General features: G+C 42.0%; 1 protein-coding gene across 1 annotated transcript in view; it reads left to right on the plus strand.

The window, feature by feature from the left end:
* LOC129249201 (homeobox protein aristaless) overlaps positions 1 to 18,401 on the plus strand; it is a 188,658-nt gene that overhangs the window by 124,176 nt on the left and 46,081 nt on the right. The window contains exons 5-6 of the mRNA XM_054888882.1: positions 15,763 to 15,864; positions 15,973 to 16,376. Coding sequence (XP_054744857.1) covers positions 15,763 to 15,864; positions 15,973 to 16,376 — 506 coding nt within the window. The remainder of the gene's footprint in view (positions 1 to 15,762; positions 15,865 to 15,972; positions 16,377 to 18,401) is intronic.

Below are 18,401 nucleotides of genomic sequence, written 5' to 3' on the forward strand. Positions count from 1 at the left end.
GAACAAAGTTGGTAAATATGGAAAACACGTTTCAGTGCTGGAGATGCGCAGTTTTTCTGAAAAATCCTCTTTTCAAATGGAACTCATTTTCATCTTGGCGGTTATGTTAACAAACAGAATTATCGCATTTGGGTTTCGTCCACAGGTTGTCACGGAGAAACCGACGTATCTACAACAAGTGAACGTTATGCTGAAAACAGTGACCGACGTAAGTAGTCCCTTACCGCAGCGCCTAACGAGCACAAAACTGAGCAAAACTCATCCCGTAGAGAACAACTGCGTTCTTTTAGTTACATATTTACTAGGGCGGGTCGATTTCAAAATCGTTCATTGCTCTGTGAAAATCGTATTCTAGGGATCAAAATAAAAAACTTTGCCGAAGGAACCATACCTCTAAAACGAATTCTGATGTCCCCCAATTTGGGTCGAACGAAAACTCAAACTTTGACCCATTTGATCCCAGTGCTCCAATCGAGTCCAAATGTATGACCGACCCTCACTGACTTTGGACGGCCCACCCATGCCAGTGGCACACCCCCTGGATCTCCCCTGGGGGGTTCCCCATACAATCATTTCAAAATATCACCATTTTTGGCCTTTACATGAGAAAAGAAACTAAAAAGTTCGACCCAAATTGGGGGACATCAGAATTCGTTTTAGAGCTATGGTTCCTTCGGCAAAGTTTCTTATTTTGATCCCTAGAATATGATTTTCACAGAGCAATGGGCGATTTTTTTGCCTCCCCACAAATCGACCCGGCCTAATATTTACACAATACGTCTGTTTGTGTGTGTATGTGCCTGGTTGTATCTACACAATGTTGCCATTGATATTTTTGCTTACACACTTTTTCACACATCTGCGTTATCAGTTACAATTTTTCATTGTTTAATAAACCAAAGCCAACAACCAACAAATGCAAATAGTTAATTTATCTATAATTAACATTATTCAACAGTGTTTTTAAGTTATTTTAATAAAAATTATAATTTTTCTAACTTTATTTTGTAAATGATTTCGAAGTGTACTGCTTGGCAACACTGTGTGGTGAGAGAGCAATCAGCTGACAGGGTTCTACGGGAATTTTCAAAAATCCCGCAATAAAATCTACGAAGGAAGTAATTTTTCATTTACATGGGGCTCTCATTAGTTTAATCGTAACAGCTGACAGGGGACTGCGTTTACGTTGGTGACTGTTTCGAGCATTAGAAGCGTTTTTTCGCCGTATGACGTCTGCCCTTGTTTTTTCGAAAGTAAGCAAAAAGTTGCCACTACAGTTAATTGCGAGCGTTAGCACGTCATCGTAAACGATTTTTTATTTCTTTTAACTGAAGAGGATCAAACATGATAGATTACCAGGTTTGGCCAAGAATGATAGAAACAAGATTGCGCGCATCAGAGAGTAGGTGATGTTACAGTTGCACGAGAGAGATGTGAAAGTGCGAATAAGAATGCAAGAAGAAGAAGAAATTACATAAACAACACACGAATAAATTGCACTGGTGCGCATTCACAAACACAGCGACCCTATCAAATTCGCAGAGAGCAAAGTAGCGGGACCACGATCGGCGCGACCTTATCAATTCCATCTTATTCTCCCCATCGCATTCGCACACTCATCCAATCAGTCTTTGTTTAGACAACAACAAAGTGACACAAGTGTTGGTTTATAATTTTCTTAAAACGGGTTTTCGGTTACGTCGGTCAATCAGATAATTCTTTCAAATTTGCTGAGAGCCGGCTAACGGTCTGATATTGGCCACACCTTCGGAATTTTTTTCCCCATGCTGAGGATAACAAAAATAACATTTTATTTCGACAGGACGACGCTATTTCGCGCACAGTCAACCTTACATTTAATCTTTTGCGCATCGCCTGCGAAAACCGAAAAATCAGCCGACATAGTGACGTCTTTTGTACCGCCTTAAAGCTGTAGATTGACTACATTAGACAATTCTTGCAATATTTGGGGGGCGCCGTTAAGGTTAAATGTTACACCACCCATCCATAGACAATTCAAGATATGAAAATGAAATGAAAGTTGCCATTGCACAGCTTGAGAACGCAGATAGGCGCTTGGGCTGCCGCATAACCGAATCCCAATCTAAATTTGTGTGCACTGCAAAAGTTCCAAATGACAGTAAATCTGCGATATTAATCGGTAGCTACACTTTTGAACTGGTGGCGTCATTCAAATGTCTTGCATCTCTCATTTCTGCGAACGCAGCAACCAAACAAGCAGTTAGTGCGGGGCTCAAGATTCCTCGTTCCTTTGTAAGCAAACAAAGCTGGAACTCTATAAAACAATAATTAGGCCTTGCGTTTCTTATGCTTTATTTTCATAAAGGGCAGTAATGTGCAACTTTAATATTGATCTTGAGACGTCTTTTACTGTCACTCTCCCGACTTGAAACCTTCTAGCGGTGAAACTGTTAAGCCCAACTAGAGACTGGATTCCTCACAAAGTGGTAAACCTCAGCGGCTAAAAAGGGAACAAAAGAAGTGGATGATTAGGCTCTCCTAGAGGAAACTGATCTTAAAGACTGACAACCTTATACCAGTATTGATTGGCGCGAATCCACAACAACAGCCTCGGATAACTGATACCATCAAAAGATACGGAACCAACTAGCAAATTGAGGATTGTGATTTACGTTTTGCTACTTGGATAAAAAACGTAGTTGTAGAAGCAATGGTCTGCTCAAGACTGTGGTGCTACTGATGATGATGATGATGTTACTTATGCCTCTGCAGCCTGGGAGATTTACGCATCTGCGCGATTTACGCATCAGGCGAATGAAAAAAAAGGTTAACATATTTGAGCGAAACATCCTATGCTGCGATGGACCGGTGCTGATAGATAGCGTCAACTGTCGCTTATGTTAGAACGATGAATGGCCAGCTGAGCTAAAAGACTTTAAAATCTCCGACAACATCAAGTCTCAGCAACTTATATTATGTGGGTTGGACATGTTGTTCGGATTGACCCAAACAATATTGGAAAAAAGATCTGCAAGGCACATACCTACCTTGTAGAAGGAGTCGCCAAAGGAAAACCTGAATTGACTCGACTAATGACGCCGCCAAGATCTTTGGACTGAAAAACTGGAGGATGTCTGCAAAGTATAGAGATTCTTGGTCGATCTTATTGAGGGAGACCAAGGTTCAGCACGGACTGTCACGCCAACAAGGATGATGATGGAAATTGGCACTGGTGGCATGTGTAACGAAACTCGCGAAAATGTACTGAAAATATGTAATGAAAAAAAATGGGAGTTTGTGAAGTCAGCCGTGGAAATAATTTGGCAAGGGTTATATACATATATATAATTGGTAATATATATATATAGATTTATATATAATTGGATTTTGGCCGAGCTAATCTTTCTATTTGTGGCGTGCGTCTAATTGCAAAATCGAAATTTTTTTCTTCACTCATCTTATAGTAAATCATTTCAAGAATGTTGTGTCAAAATTTTAAGTGGATCGGAGCAGAACTCTCAAAGTTATAGCCTTTGTAGGCACTCTACCTCGAATGCGGAGCATCGATAATTTTTCAGTCATTTTTTCAAACGCGTTTTTCCCGAAACGACTTCTTAAAAGTCGGTGCCAATCACAACTCCGAAACTATTCAACCGATTCTTTTCAAATTTGGCACACGTTTTCTAAATCAAAAATACCTCCCCCCCCCCCCCCCCCCCACTGCTTTTTTTATTTTTTTTTTAAGGTTGTTTTTCACTTACAAATATGGCGAAATTTTTCGCCAAAAATGCTCGTTTTACGTTTTTTTGCCACCAAAACTATTATATTGTACAAAAATGAAAAAAAAAATTTTATTCATGGGGGGGGGGGGGAGCATTACGTCATACTTTAACTGAAAAATTCGACTTTTTTAGTTTCAGATGATTCTACGACGAATGCCGATTGGCACCGCAGAGCACCTCTCGAAAAACATATCTCCAAAAAAACTCTGCCATGGGCTTATTTGTCAATATTTTATTATTAATATTTTTTAGAAACTTATTGAAAAGATGTACAATAACATGCAACTGATTTTATTAAAGTATCTTAAGCCATATTTCTGTAAAAAATTCAAAAAAAAAAGGCATTTTTGTAGAAGCTTTTTCAACGCAGAAATACATTCGGAAGTTTGCCATTGCCTGTCGAGGGGCGACCGCTATTAGAAAAAAATGTTTCTTCACATTGGTATTTCACGAAAATTCGAACCTACATACTCCGAATGGTAGTCACCCATTTGGCTGCGGCGTCCGCAAGGCTTATCTACTTTTATGAATTCACTGAAAAATATTCCTGCATATTTTATTTATAGCCGAGCTAAACTCTAAAAACGGATGACCTGTTCTAACTTTGAACTCAAATAGTCATAAGCTTCGTCAGATTCTCACAAATCGTGCACTTTGGTTTACTGGGCATAAATTCGTCTGCTGTTTCACTGTGCCATATGGAGTGTGGGTAAGTGTAAGTGGCACATGTACATACGCATTATTCTTTCTGTTGCAACAATTATTATTAGGCGGATAATATCTTCATCCTAACTCAGTTATGTCGTGCAAGCTATTATTGCTCTCAATATGCATATATTAATTTTGTATTACCCACACCCGCTGAAGGATGCTTGCACAGAAGGTAAACATATCAAAGAGCTCCGCTTTCATATACTTTTCATATAATACTAGGGGAAGTGCACATATTTGGGCGTGTAATCATAAAATTATGATCAATCTTATGTGACCAACCTACAGCAGTAAATGTAATAGGATAAAGTGGCTAGCATTGATAATAAAGTGCCGTCATTGAAAAATTTGGAGTAATAAGATTTCTATTTACCTATGGAAATTAGATAAATATTGAGCGATTTTTGTCGCAGAAATTTTTACATTAATTAGTTTCACGAGGCCGCATAAAATTTCTTTGCCAACTGCTACTATTTTTTCTATGTGGTTATGAAATTGCTATAGGATGTAAAGGAATAAAGCGGCGTCTATATGGTAGTAGTAAAAGATTTCTGGACGGTACTTCTTTTTTATGTCATCTCTGACATTTGACAGGTAGACAGATGTACTATTTGACACGATAGATCAACGCGTTAAAATTATTGAAACTTATTATGAAAATGGTCGATATTTAAGGACAACATATAGCGAAATTTTTGATTTTTTTTTTGGTGGAAATAATCGTCCGAATAAGTCGACAGTTCAGAGGTTCGTGAAAAAATTTGAAGAAACTGGTTCTGTGGAAGATAGAAAAATTTCTGACAAACCAAAAACTCGACGATCGGTTGAGAATATTTCTGCTATAGGGTAAAGTGGTGCTGAACATTCAACATCGGTGTCTCGACGTTCTCAGCAATTAGTCATTCTTGAATCGACCGTTTAGCGGATTTTACCTATAGATGGGCATTTAAATGATGCCAGTTTTTACATAATAGATAGGGGAAGGGGGAAAGTAGAGTAATTAGCTGTTGCAGCATCGGCATCATTCACAATTTCAACGACCTGGCTTTCAGCTTCGTCTTTATCAAAGAGAAACTGTAAAATGTACCGAATTTTCTCTTTGTTGACCTCCATTCAAAACAAACTGCAACTCATAACTGAATAGAACCAACAAAAAGCAGGAAACGAAACGTAGTGTGAAATATCACCTTGAAAACCAACATAAACCTTAAATTGTATGATCGATAATTTATGAGATATCGATCACTACAGCCCACCAACCAAAAAAATTAAGGTTTTTCCCTCCCAAACTAATATATAATAATTCTTAAGAGTCTTAGGTAGGTAGGTGGGTGAAATGGTTGAAGTGCACCTGGCACTCCTCAAGTAGCACTAAAGCGCCGTTTTGATACCATTATGAGACCTCCAACAGGCAGATATCTACAGCCAACCAGAGTTGTTGATATAATAGAGAAAATTGATTGGATTTAGGCTGGCGCACTGCCCCAGGCTGTCGAAGAAAGGAGCTCCCAGTGACCTTAGTCTTCTAGCTGCCAAACCCGGACATTTACAGAGAAAATGCTCAACGGTCTCCTTCTCTGAAAGGTCCCCACAGCTTCTGCAATGGGGGTTAAATGGTAACCATAGCTTTTCCGCGTGTGTGCCGATCGTCCAGTGACCGGTAAACACAGCTACGAGTTTGGAAATTGAATGGCCAGGAGTCCAAAGAACTTTCTGCGTTCTTTGTATATTGGGGAAATAATTTGTGCAGTTCCACTTTAACAACTGTGAAGGGGATGCCGATGATCGGGTAGGAAGTCTCTGAGGCCAGTCCCCTTCCTGGCAGGCTCATCAGCAATTTCATTTCCCTCTATGTTCCTATGTCCTGGAACCCAGATCTGAGAAATGTTACCTGCACACCCAAGTGATTTGATCTCCGCTTTACAGGAGTTTACTATTTTGACCTGCACCATGTCGTCGTCAGAGCCTTAATCGCGGCTTGGCTATTGGAGAAAATGTTAATATCTCCCTCGCTCCCGCGTTCCTTAAGAATTTTGCATGCCTGCAAGATCGCAGTGTTCGGCAGTTTAAAGGAGAAAAACAAATTGGCTGACTCCCAATTCCACCTTGGAACCTTCAGTGAAGACATAGGTGCACGCTTCGGTGCAGATTTTCCCCTCGATCCAATCCTGCCTATTTGGAAAGATTGCTCTAGCACGACCCTCAAACTCTAGTTTGCGGATAGAGGGATATGTTCGAAGTTCGGAGAAATACGGTGGTAACTGCCCGAAAATGCTTCCATGTCCCTCGAGAGATTGTCTCCAGAGACCAATCTCTTTTAACCTGATTGCACTTTGAGCTGCGATGGAAATGACGGAAAAGTCGATGGGAAGTAAGTGCAAAAGGACATTCAGGGCAGCACTGGGGCAAGTTTTACATGCTCCGGTGATGCCAATGCATGCAGTCATTTGTACCCTCCCCAGTTTAGTGATATTATAGCCCTTCCGAAGAGCTTCCCACCAAACCAGGCATCCGTACGTTAAAATTGGCAAAACCACTGCGTTGTACATGCACAGCACGACCTGTGGCTTGAGTTCCCATTTTTTACCGAACATAGATTTGCAGGAGTAGCTTCCAATGGAGTTTGGAGTCAAGTATCACTCCAAGATACCTAACTTTCGATGAGAGTGGGAGAACGTGGTTGTTTAATTTGGGAAGTCGAAAGGCTGGAGGTTTATATTTTCTGGTAAATAGCACCAGCTCCGTTTTGTCAGAATTGACTCGGAGGCCACAAGTGGCAGCCCAACGACTGAGTACAGCCAAAACCCTTTCCAAAATCTCAGCCATGACTGAAGGAAACGGTCCCGATACCATCAGGACCAAGTCATCGGCGTATGCTACTATGCCGTATTTCGAAGAAAAATAATGAAACCTGAAAGAATCTAAATATTTACATTTTTCATTTTAAAACAACAGGCGCGTCTTTTGAAAGGCCTTTACTTTCATCTCTAAACTACGAAAATCAGTAAAATGGTAATATTTTTTTTTCTAAATTTTTGATGCAGCTTCCTAAGACTACACAAAATTGAGAGAATTCTTTATAGCAGGGTGGGGCACATTTTCGGCTCACAAAGTTGTCAAACCCCACCTCTGCTTTCTAATGTCATCCAAATGAGTTCTATACTCACGCTGTCTCCTCTCTCTTCAAGACCAATGAAGACTCCAAACAGATTTTTTTTATTTAGTCGGTGGATTTCTATGAACGTACGAAGAAGGTGGATAGCATCAACAGTCGAGTTCCCACTCACGAACCCGTAGTGGTTATTGGTGATCTTAGCGATACTTCTAATGCGTGCGTCGAGGGCTCGCTCCCATATCTTCAGACACTGTGACATAAGTTTTATTGCGCGGTTGTTTGAAGAGCACCTGACATCGCCTTTGCTTTTGTAGAAAGAAATAAGATGGCTATTGCGCGGAATACCCTCCGCTGCAACTTTGTTGAAGAGAGATGTGAGTCAGAGAATATCTTCGTAAGATTTCTGAAGGAACTCTTTCATTTTGGCAAGCGCGGCATAAACTTCGTCAGTTGTTGTTTCGTTAAAGGGTTGCATGATCTGTTTCACTACATGAGAATTCAACAGTAGACAGTGCAGCTTTTTATTTATTTATTTATTTATTTTTTTTTTTGTTTTTGTCGGGACTCAGACAACATTGTCCTGCACTCGGCTTCCCTTTTTAATTTTCTTTAAATCTATTCGACCTCCGCAGAAATTTGAGTAGCTCTTGTGTGTGGGGCCAAGGAGCCAAGGTGGTCGCTTCTTAACATATCAGTGACAAAGAGCTCAAGCCTGATTCGAGGGAAGGCTGGGAAGACGTACAGAAAGTGGTCCGCCGTCTCATCCTCCTCTCCACATGCTGGACAGAGTACATTGTCTGAGGTGCCTACCTTTTCCATGAACTTCGCCCTTAAAAAGTGGCCCGTCATCAGTCCAACCAGCTGCTGACAGTCTCTCCTGCTTAATGACAGGAGGATCTGCGCCAGTCCGTCGGATATGATAGATAACATCAATTTGGTCCATCTACAGCCTCTCTCAGTCTGCCAAGCTCACTTGTGGGTTCTAATAACCCATTTGCTAACCGTGGCTTTGATGGCTGCAGAAAGGAGTTGCAAAATGGGCTCCGGGCCAACGAAGTTGGCTAAAGAATCCACCCTAGCCAAACAGTCAGAGATCTCGTTACCTGCGAAACCCACGTGCCCCGAGACTCATGTTAGCATCAGGATATTATATCTACCGACATAGTTGAGCCTGGATTTACAAGACTCAACTACCCTTGAAGTGGTTGGAGGGCTGTCTAAGGCCATATACAAACACATAAAGACCTGCCTATCCACCTGTTTTTCACAATAAAGTTGATTGCTTCTTGAACAGCATGCACCTCCTTTTAAGACATAGCTGCGTACATTCCCAGGGCACAGTGTAGTTTTGTCGAGCTGAATTCCACGTAGACACCAGAGTCAGAATCGTACTCGGTCCCGGAGGCATCCATGAAAATGCGAAGACAGTGTTTGTCGGGTTCATTTTCAGAGTTTGACCACAATTGAGCCTCTGGCAGCACCACACTGTGTCTCTTTTCAAGTATCACCCCTAAAGGCATGGAGTCAAGGGGCATGGAAAGAATTGTTGGATCGAAGTCCATGCCTTCTCGGTTGTCCAATACCGGACAGGGGCCGTTCCAATTCCCATTGTGTTTCAGCCTGCAAATGGCCTTCAAGGCCTCTCCTTGGATGAAAACATCAAGTGGTGGCTGACTAGCCAGAGCATCTAATGCCAGACATGAAGTAGTCGGAAAGCACCGGTGCAACAGATGGACACAGTGCGCTGTAGCCTCGATAAGGTCCTCCTGACTCCCACAAGAGAGAGTCTTATCATAGCCGTGTAGATCCATAGGACCTTGCTAGGAGAAAGACCCCACGTTTTCCCAAAGACACCTTTGCACTGCCAGAAGGCTCTCAGTGCTTTGGATGCCTTTGTTTCAACGTCTGGCTTCCAAAGCAGTTTACTATCGAGGGTTACTCCAACATGTTCGATTTCTTTGGATAGCTGAATTGTGACTTCTTTTAGCTTAGGCATAACGAGTCCATCAAACTTCCTCCATCTGGTAAAGAGGACAAGACCAGTTCGCTGTAGTACTCCTGCCACCTCGTTCTTATTTCAGCTTCTTGATTTAGCATGCGCCCATTCGCGTCTTTACTGTATTTGGCGCACGTGATATCTAGTGCCTTGCGGTTTCGAGATTTTGCTAGTTCGTATGGTAAATATTTTTCGCTCCTTCTTAAAAAAACAAAAAACATAATTAATGCGTGGACTTCAGTTAGGTGTTTGGCCGAGCTCCTCCTCCTATTTTTGGGGTGCGTCTCGATGTTGTTTGGCAAATGGAGCGACCTACAGTTTTAAGCCGACTCCGAACGGCGAATGTTTTTTTATGAGGAGTCTTTTAGGGCAAAAATACATTCGGAGGTTTGCCATTACCTGCCGATGGGTGACCGCTATTAGGCACAACTTTTTCTTCATTTTGGTGTTTCACGCGCCGAAGATTCGAACCTATACACTCGGAACGGTAGTCACGCACCAGCCAGTTCGGCTCCTTCCTTAGTGTCCAATTATACTATATTTTAATAAAATGCGCCTTAAAACTCTGGCACGTTTAGAGAGTTTATTCTATTTTAGTGCATCAGGAGTTGACTCTACATTTAGAGGAATCCAAAATTCATAGCATATGGAGAGTTTTCATTTTACTCAATTCTTAATTTTAAATTTTTCCATTTTTTTTCATAATTTTCTATAATTTTTTCATTCGCCATAATATTTAACCAAAAATAATCTGCTGGGTATTCGGGTAATTTTCATATCAAATTATCTTAACTCACTTACTTTGTTTCTAATCGAAAAATGAAATTCACTTAACTTTTTCGCAAATTACCAAGAACGAGCGAGCGGGGAAAAGGAAGGCCAATGCACTCCTACTGCTCAGTAAAATTAAAACGGGGTAGAGCAGCTAACAAAAGACTCCCCAAGGGATGACACTTGGGAGGTGGTGCCATGGAATAAAGAAAGCGTAGCTTTATCGAGAAAAAAATGGGGAGCCATTACGAGCAACGGCAACAGCAACAGCAGCAAGAGCAAAAATAATAACTACAGCAATCACCACAACCACCATTATGGACTTATGGACAAGCGCCATTTGTGTTGTTGTTGTAGTACGCTATAATGTGCTTATAGAATAAATATTGTATGAAGCAAGTGGTGGGCGTCACTGAAGCCAGCTAAATAGATGGCCGGAAGGATAAAAAGTGGCAACAAAAAGGAACGCCACGAATATAAGTGAATGTGATGCGAGTACTAGACGTTGTGCTTGTAAGTGTGCATGTGTCTGCCACAGTGGTGGTTGGTAGAGAGAATAGAGCGCAAAATTGATAAAACGGCGACTGCGCAGCTAAAAGCACCAAAGCGAATATCGTTGGCGATACATACTAGCATTTGTATCAATACCAAATTTACCACTCACAAATGCACAACCCTCCCCACACACACACCCCCATGCAATGGCGAAAAGGAGGCGGAGAGGTGGGTGCACAATCAAGCCAATCCGAAATGATTCAGACTAATGCACGCCAGGCTTTATTGTGTTACCGCTTACAAAGTTAAACCATAAAGAAGGAAGAAAAGAAGAAAAAAATTGGAAATAAAATGGAAAATCAGCAGTGTCAGTTGGCCGTAGGAGGATAAGCAAAGGAGTGTGTAGAGGGCGTAAGGCATTAAAATACACCAAAGTTAGCTTTGTTGCCGAAAACCAAGCAAGCATTTCATTGTCTACAGAGCCCTCGCCCATATACGCACACACACACACACCCACTCAAGCATAAATCCCTACCAGCACACGAGGGAGTAGCTGAGGCCACACTCAGCAGTATGCGCTTTGAAACACTGGGCACCTCAATCCAACGCCGTCTGCTCGTATGCCTTGCGGCGTGTAGCAATTGAAATTGGGCGGGTGCGGCTGGTATGATTACACAATAAACCGGCAGCGTACGCTGTCGCCACACAGTAGCCAATGCCATTGCCTCTTTTGCCTTATGCGGGCCTTGGTGGCAATCGTCTACTGCAGTTGGCGTTGGCGTCGTTCACTAAATTTCCATTTTCGGCTACCAAGTCAAGCAGAAATTTCGTGAAGCATCTAATTTGAATTTTGATTAGAAAACTTACTTACTTACTTACTTCTGCTATCTAAGAGTTCAGCTCCTCTTGCCGTATAGCTGCTGGCTGTCAAGCTGGCGTCATCCACTAACTTCAACATCTTAGCTTCGTGCTTGCGTATCTTGCCGCCTTAACACTCGAGTGTGTGACTCACAATGAGTGCTGGGCATGCAATTGTCTCTAACAAATCCCATTAGACTGCCACGAATCAGCGAAAATCGGAAATAAAACAATTGCGGAAGGAAGTTACGAGTAGGAAGAGAGTGAGCAAACAAATGCGAGCACATACATACATACGTAAAATCATATATGGACAAACACATAGGATATAAATTGGATTGTTTTATTGAAATGAATAGCTGATTGTTTCATTAAACTTTGAGTAAGAACTTCCACACGAGTGTGGGTATGCATGCATGAGATTTCAAGGAGGCACCTAAGGGCACGGACAAGGGTTTATCTGATGTGAGAGTGAGTGTATAGCAAATGATGATTTTGCGAGCCCAAGTTGAAGTAGATAACAGCTTCTATGAAGATGGTGGTGTTGTGAGCCGTTGTCTGAGTGACACATCCCAGATCCGATCAGCACAAAAGATGCCATTTTGATACCCCACTTGTAGGTAGGTAAGGGAAATGATTGAAGTACCACTCTGGCACTCCCCAAGTAAGACTAAAGCGACGTTTTGATACCATTCTGAGACCGCCAACAGGTAGATATCTAAAGCCAGTCGGAACTGTTGATGTAATGGAGAAGACTGATGGGACTTAGGTTGGCGCACTGCCCCAAGCTCTCGAAGAAAGGGGCACCCAGTGACCTTAATCGTCTAGCGGCGAAGCTGGGACATTTACAGAAAAAGTACTCAATAGTATCCGTCTCTGAATGGTCTCCACGGCTTCTGCAATAGGGGCTAAATCGCAAAAATAGCTTTTGCGCGTGTGTGCCGATCGCCCAATAACCGGTAAACATAGCTACGAGCTTGGAACTTGAATAGCGGGGAGTCCCAAGGACTTTCTGAAACCTCCTTCTAATGTACTGGGGCTATAGAATTTTCGAATTCCCTCACGAAGAAATGCAGCTCCATCTTTTTTGCGCTTTGCTGAGAAATAAGTTGTGAAACTATTCTTTAACAACAGTTATGGGGATACCGATGACTTTGTAGGAGGACCAATTCAGTCCCTTTCTTTACATGCTCATTAGCAGTTTCATTTCCTTCTACGTTCCGTTAACCCACACCAGAGAAATCTTAGCTGCACACGCAAGAGATTTGATCTCATCTTTGCAGGAGTTTAGTAGCTTGGATCTACACCATGGCGCCATTAGAACCTTAATCACGGCTTCACTATTGGAAAAAAAGTGAATATCTCTCTGGTTCCCACTTTTTCTAAGCACACCTGCAGGATCGCAAAGAATTCTGCCTGAAAAACACTAGCAGTATTCGGCAATTTTAAGACGCTAGATAAATTGGCTTATTTAAAGAACACCCTTGCTTCGACTCCCGATTTCGTCTTGGAGCCGTCAGTGAAGACAGAAGTACCGGCTTCGGTGCAGAATTTCCACTCGTTCCAACCCTATTTGGAAAGATTGCCCTAGCGACTCTCAAACTCCAGCTTGCGAATAGAGAGACCATCCGAAGTTCGGAGGAATATGGTATTAACTGCCCAAAAATGCGACCATGTCCCTTGAGAGATTGCCTCCAGGAGCCAATTGTTAGTTTATTTATTAGTCGAACCATTTTTATTGACTATGAATCTGCTTATGTCGTTGACCACCCAGACTTGGGCACTCACACAACTAGTGAAAGACTGTTTCGTTAGATTCTTCTTGATTGCAGCTTCTTCTATATCTATCAATACGGCCACTCCATCTTCCTGGCATGATCTCCTAAAGGCCAATGATCGGTTATTGTTGACGTAATTCTGCTCGTGGCTTTCTTCGTGACAACTCGTCAGCTCTGGATTTGTTGAGCTTGGGTCACGTTTATCTAGTTATTCTGCAGGTTTTGCGTTAGTCCATTTGTCAACGGTCTGCTTCTGGAATAGTGAGAAGATCTCCCTTTTGCGTAGTCCTTGGGAACAGCCTATTCCTACCGCTTCGGATTCGTTATAGGATGCTGCCTGCCTTGCCAGTTGATCCGCTCTCTCATTTCCTTCTATGTTTCTATGGCCAGGTACTCAGATGAGGGAGAAGACGCAGAGATGCAGTTTCTGCAAAAATGACTTGAAACAATACCAAGTCTCATTGTACAGATACCTAGCGGATAATACCCGGTAAGGACACCCACCAAATTTGAGAGCTGCATCTTTGTTAGCTTCAGAAGGCACGGGGGTGCTAGAGCTTCTCGCGACTTTGTACATTTGCGCACTTACCCAGCGCTCGCTGAGTTGACGCGAGCGAACGTCCATCCCTTCATTTCGCGGCGAATCCATCTCAAGGGTTCCGTGTCTAGCCAGCTCATCAATGCAGTTGTTTCCCGCTATGTCACTGTGCCCAAGAACCCTAATAAGTCTAATATCGAAGCATTTAAATGCAGTCGAGAGAAAAATCAGGCATTCTACGACAAATTTCGAACGCACCAAACGAACGAGCTCAGTGTCTTAATTGCCGCCTGGCCCTCAGAATAGATATTAACTCCTCCTTCTATACTATCCTTTTCCTTCTGCTACTTTTCTCCTTTCCTGCTTGAGTATCTACCCTTTCACTTTCCAGAGCTTTAAATACAATGGGCTTTTTAGCATGAGTGGTTTAGGAGTTACCGAATCTCTCGTAGCTTCTTGGCTCGACTGTTCAAATTTAAATTTTCAATTTCAATCCCCCCTCTAATAAGTGAAAGAATAAGTAACCAATCTACTGCTTCTTCAATTGCGCCTACCTTCGCTCGAAAAATATGACAGTGGTCCGGTAGCCTAAATTTGAAATTGATTTGGAGCGCCTTTTAGAATACTCCCTCACCAAATGGAATGCTCTATCTCCAAATGTTGTACAACGCCCACTCCTCCCTTGAGGGAATATGTGTGGGAAAAGTACCGATCGGGCCCAGCCAAGATGTATATTGATCAAGTGCCGTGAGGATGACCTCTGAGTTTCTAAGAATACTACTTTAGAGTGTCCGTAGCTTAAGTCTATCCAGCAGCTCGATCACCTCAATCTGATTGCGTCGCGTCCAGCGGCAGTTTTTCTTTCTACGCCCCTAACTCTTCGTTAATATTTTCTAATTCATATTGAAGAACTTTTATTTAACAAACTTCTTGTTTGAGAAAATTTTGTTACCGTTATTACGCTGTTAGTAAATTGAAAATAAGATTTTGTTTGCTCATCACGGCAATCATTCTTTCCACTTGCATCTCTCGCTTGGCCCACGATTTACAGTCTAAACAATGGAAATGATTGGCTAAGTTAATGGAATTGTTTTCATGTAAACGACACAAACACATTCCCCGCACAAACTTGTCCCCATGCCCAACTGCACTGCTGCCACTCCTGCCACTCCTTCAATTTTCCGTTGCTCCTCCGTATGCGCCAAACGAACTGTTCCATTGTTTGCATTGTTGATATTAATTTATTTTTGATTGCAACAGTGGCATAAACAACAACATTAACAGTAAATGAAGTACAGAAGACCCAAATACGACGGCCCTCCTCCGCCATCTACTCGTACTCGGAAGCCACATTCTTCCACAGAGTTAACTAACAAGCCTGCAGGATGCGTGCGCATGTGGGCATATAATAAATAAATTGATAAAGTTTCTGAGGTGGAAAATTGGGTTTATTGTTTGTGTGATATGCACTTAAGTATGTATGCTCGGCTTCTTCGCTTACGTTGTGCGTGTGTGTGTGTGTCTAATATGTATGCCTGTGTAGGAGTGTGTGAGTGCACGCCTCTGAAGCAGAAAACTTTTCCAATTTCAATTTTCGCATCTACACCCGCTGGCTAACTAAGCCACAGTTATAATGGTGATATATAAAATTATTGTAAATTGTCTTTGGACATCCCTTCGATGTTCGTCGCACACAATGCACTCAAGTGGAATTTACGCCATTTTTGTTATTGCAGGTTTGGTTTCAGAATCGGCGCGCAAAATGGCGTAAGGCCGAACGCCTTAAGGATGAGCAACGCAAGCGCGAGAATGGCGAGAGTAGCGGCTCGCTGGACAAGGTGAGTGAACAGCAAATTTTAGTGTTCCTTTCGAAATGTGTCATAGAAATTTTTTAACTTCAAGTTTTTTAACTTCAAATTTTATACAATTTCTTGTTCATCCTCCAGCTTCATGACAGCCGCGAATCCTCGCCGGATATTACGCGGGAAATTGACGATGATGAACCTTCTCTGCGCCGCTCCCACAGCCCTGGTCCGCCGTCGGCCAGCCCGCATGCATTGGACTCGGATAATGAACGCCCGCTTTCATCCACGCAACTTACCACTCAATCGGCTTCGCAGTCCGTTGGCTCGATTAGCGCTGGTTCGCCTTCGCCTAGTGCGCGCGCCACACCACAACATTGCCCCAATAGTCCAACTTCGAATTCGCGCCATACCGACTCGCCGATCGAAGTTGGCGGTCCGATTTCGTTGACTTCGCGCACATCGTCCGGCACTACTCCCACATCGGCGCTGCATAGCACACCAACAACATTTAGTAGCCACATTTTTGGAAATTTTGGCAGTGATAGGTGAGTGAATAAAATATTGCTTCCAATGAAATTTAAATACTTCATCAAATTACATTTTAAAATTTTATATTTTATGTTTAATATAATTTTTTATTAAAAATTAGCGATACATTAGTATTTATTGCATTGGCAACTAAGTAATTGCGGTTTTTTTTAGAAAATCAACGACAATTTTTTCATGGAACTAAATAATTTTATTCTGTAATGTAGTACCCATTTTGATCAATGACTTTTTGCCTTCTTTCAGACGGCATAATAATCCCACGTTCATAAAACTTTTAATTTTTATTACCATTCAAGCAGTTTTGTAAGAATCTAGGCAAAAAGTAAACAGATGTGGCAAAACATCCCAACCAAGCTCCAATAATGTTTTCATCGTCAGTTATCAGTTTAAAAATGGATCATTTTCATTACGTTTCTTTAGCAAATCGCAGCTGTTAATGCGTTCTTTCAGGAGGAACCCTTGCTTGAAGAACCCATGTGTCGAGTTTTTGAACATAGTCAAGTTGTTTTAAGTGATTTTCAATGCATGTATGGGACACATGAAGCTTCTCTGCAATCTCACGTGTTCTACTGTGACGATTCGAATCGATTATTGCAACTTCAACTGGATGACCAGAGCGCTTTTCGCTTTTCATCTTTGAGTGAAAAATCACCAGCACGAAAAAATTTGGCAAACCAATTTTGACACTGCCGTTCTTTTAAGGCTTCGTCACCATAAACAGCACACAACTTTTTATGAGCGTGCGATACGGTTTTGCTTTGCGGGGAAAAATAAAAATAAAAAAGCAAAATATGATGAAAATGTTCCTTCCCATCCAAAATAGGACGTTCTTAGGTTCAGGTGATTTTCCCCTACCATACCTACCGCACAAAACAATGGGGCGGTGAGATTTCCACTTCAACTTTATGGTCTTTTGTGCCAAAACAATAGGGTTACGGGGACAAAATATGCAAATCCGAATAATGGCAAACTCAAATGGACAGAGTGCAGCATGGCAACATTTCAAAAGCGCTTCTCTCTAAGTAAGAATGGAATATCCTTAGCCAGAAGTGACATTCTTAGCAAGAGACATGCATGATTTGGGGTTCTCTGTAACCACACCTTCTTCTGCTCTAAAAGTTACCTTCGTATCGGGAGGCGTACAGAACGACTAAAGGTCTCCCACAACGAATTTTGTATACGAGAGTTGCCTTTCAGTTGTTACGTCCAGTAATGAAAATTCCGTAAAATAATAATAAAAATGCTTTTAAAGTTTTTAAAAATATTCTTCTTGGACGTCAATACACTTCTGTATTCTTCTTCTTCTTCTTAATTGGCGCGATAACTGCTCACGCGATTTTGACCGAGTTTAACAAAGCGCGCCAGTCGTGTCTTTCTTGTGCTAACCGGCGCCAATTGGACACATCAAGTGATCCACCTGATCTTTCCAACGTAGAGGAGGCCTTTCTCTTCCTCTACTACCACCAGCTGGTACCGCATCGAATACTTTCAGAGCCGGAGCGTTTGAATCCATTCGAACGACATAACCCAGTCAATGTAGCCGCTGGATCTTTATTCGCTGCGCTATGTCTATGTCGCCGTCAAGCTCATATAGCCCATCGTTCTATCGCCTGCGATATTCACCGTTGCCAACGTACAAAGGTCCAAAAATCTTGCGCAGAATCTTTCTCTCAAATACTCCAAGCGTCGCTTCATCGGATCTTGTCATCGTCCACGCTTCGTATTCGCTTGAACCAATTTTCAAAGCTGTCTTGCCGCTCAGAAGTGGATACCTCCAAGCTTCTTAAAGGCTTTGCCAGCTTCTTCAGACGTTGAAAAACGTAGATCTTGCATTTAGTTGCTGGTCTTGGTCTTGGTGAAGTAATAACCGTCTTTAGCGTTTGATTTTCCTTAATTCAACGAAAACTTTTGGCAAACAAATGGTTATGTAAACCTCAGTATTGATTGGTTTAAGTTTCTATAGCGGTACTGTTGCGTCATGACCAGATTTCCGAAAAAAACAGGCGACCATTTGCTTTGGG

This window comes from Anastrepha obliqua, chromosome 5, assembly GCF_027943255.1.
Source record: "Anastrepha obliqua isolate idAnaObli1 chromosome 5, idAnaObli1_1.0, whole genome shotgun sequence".
NCBI lineage: Eukaryota > Metazoa > Arthropoda > Insecta > Diptera > Tephritidae > Anastrepha > Anastrepha obliqua.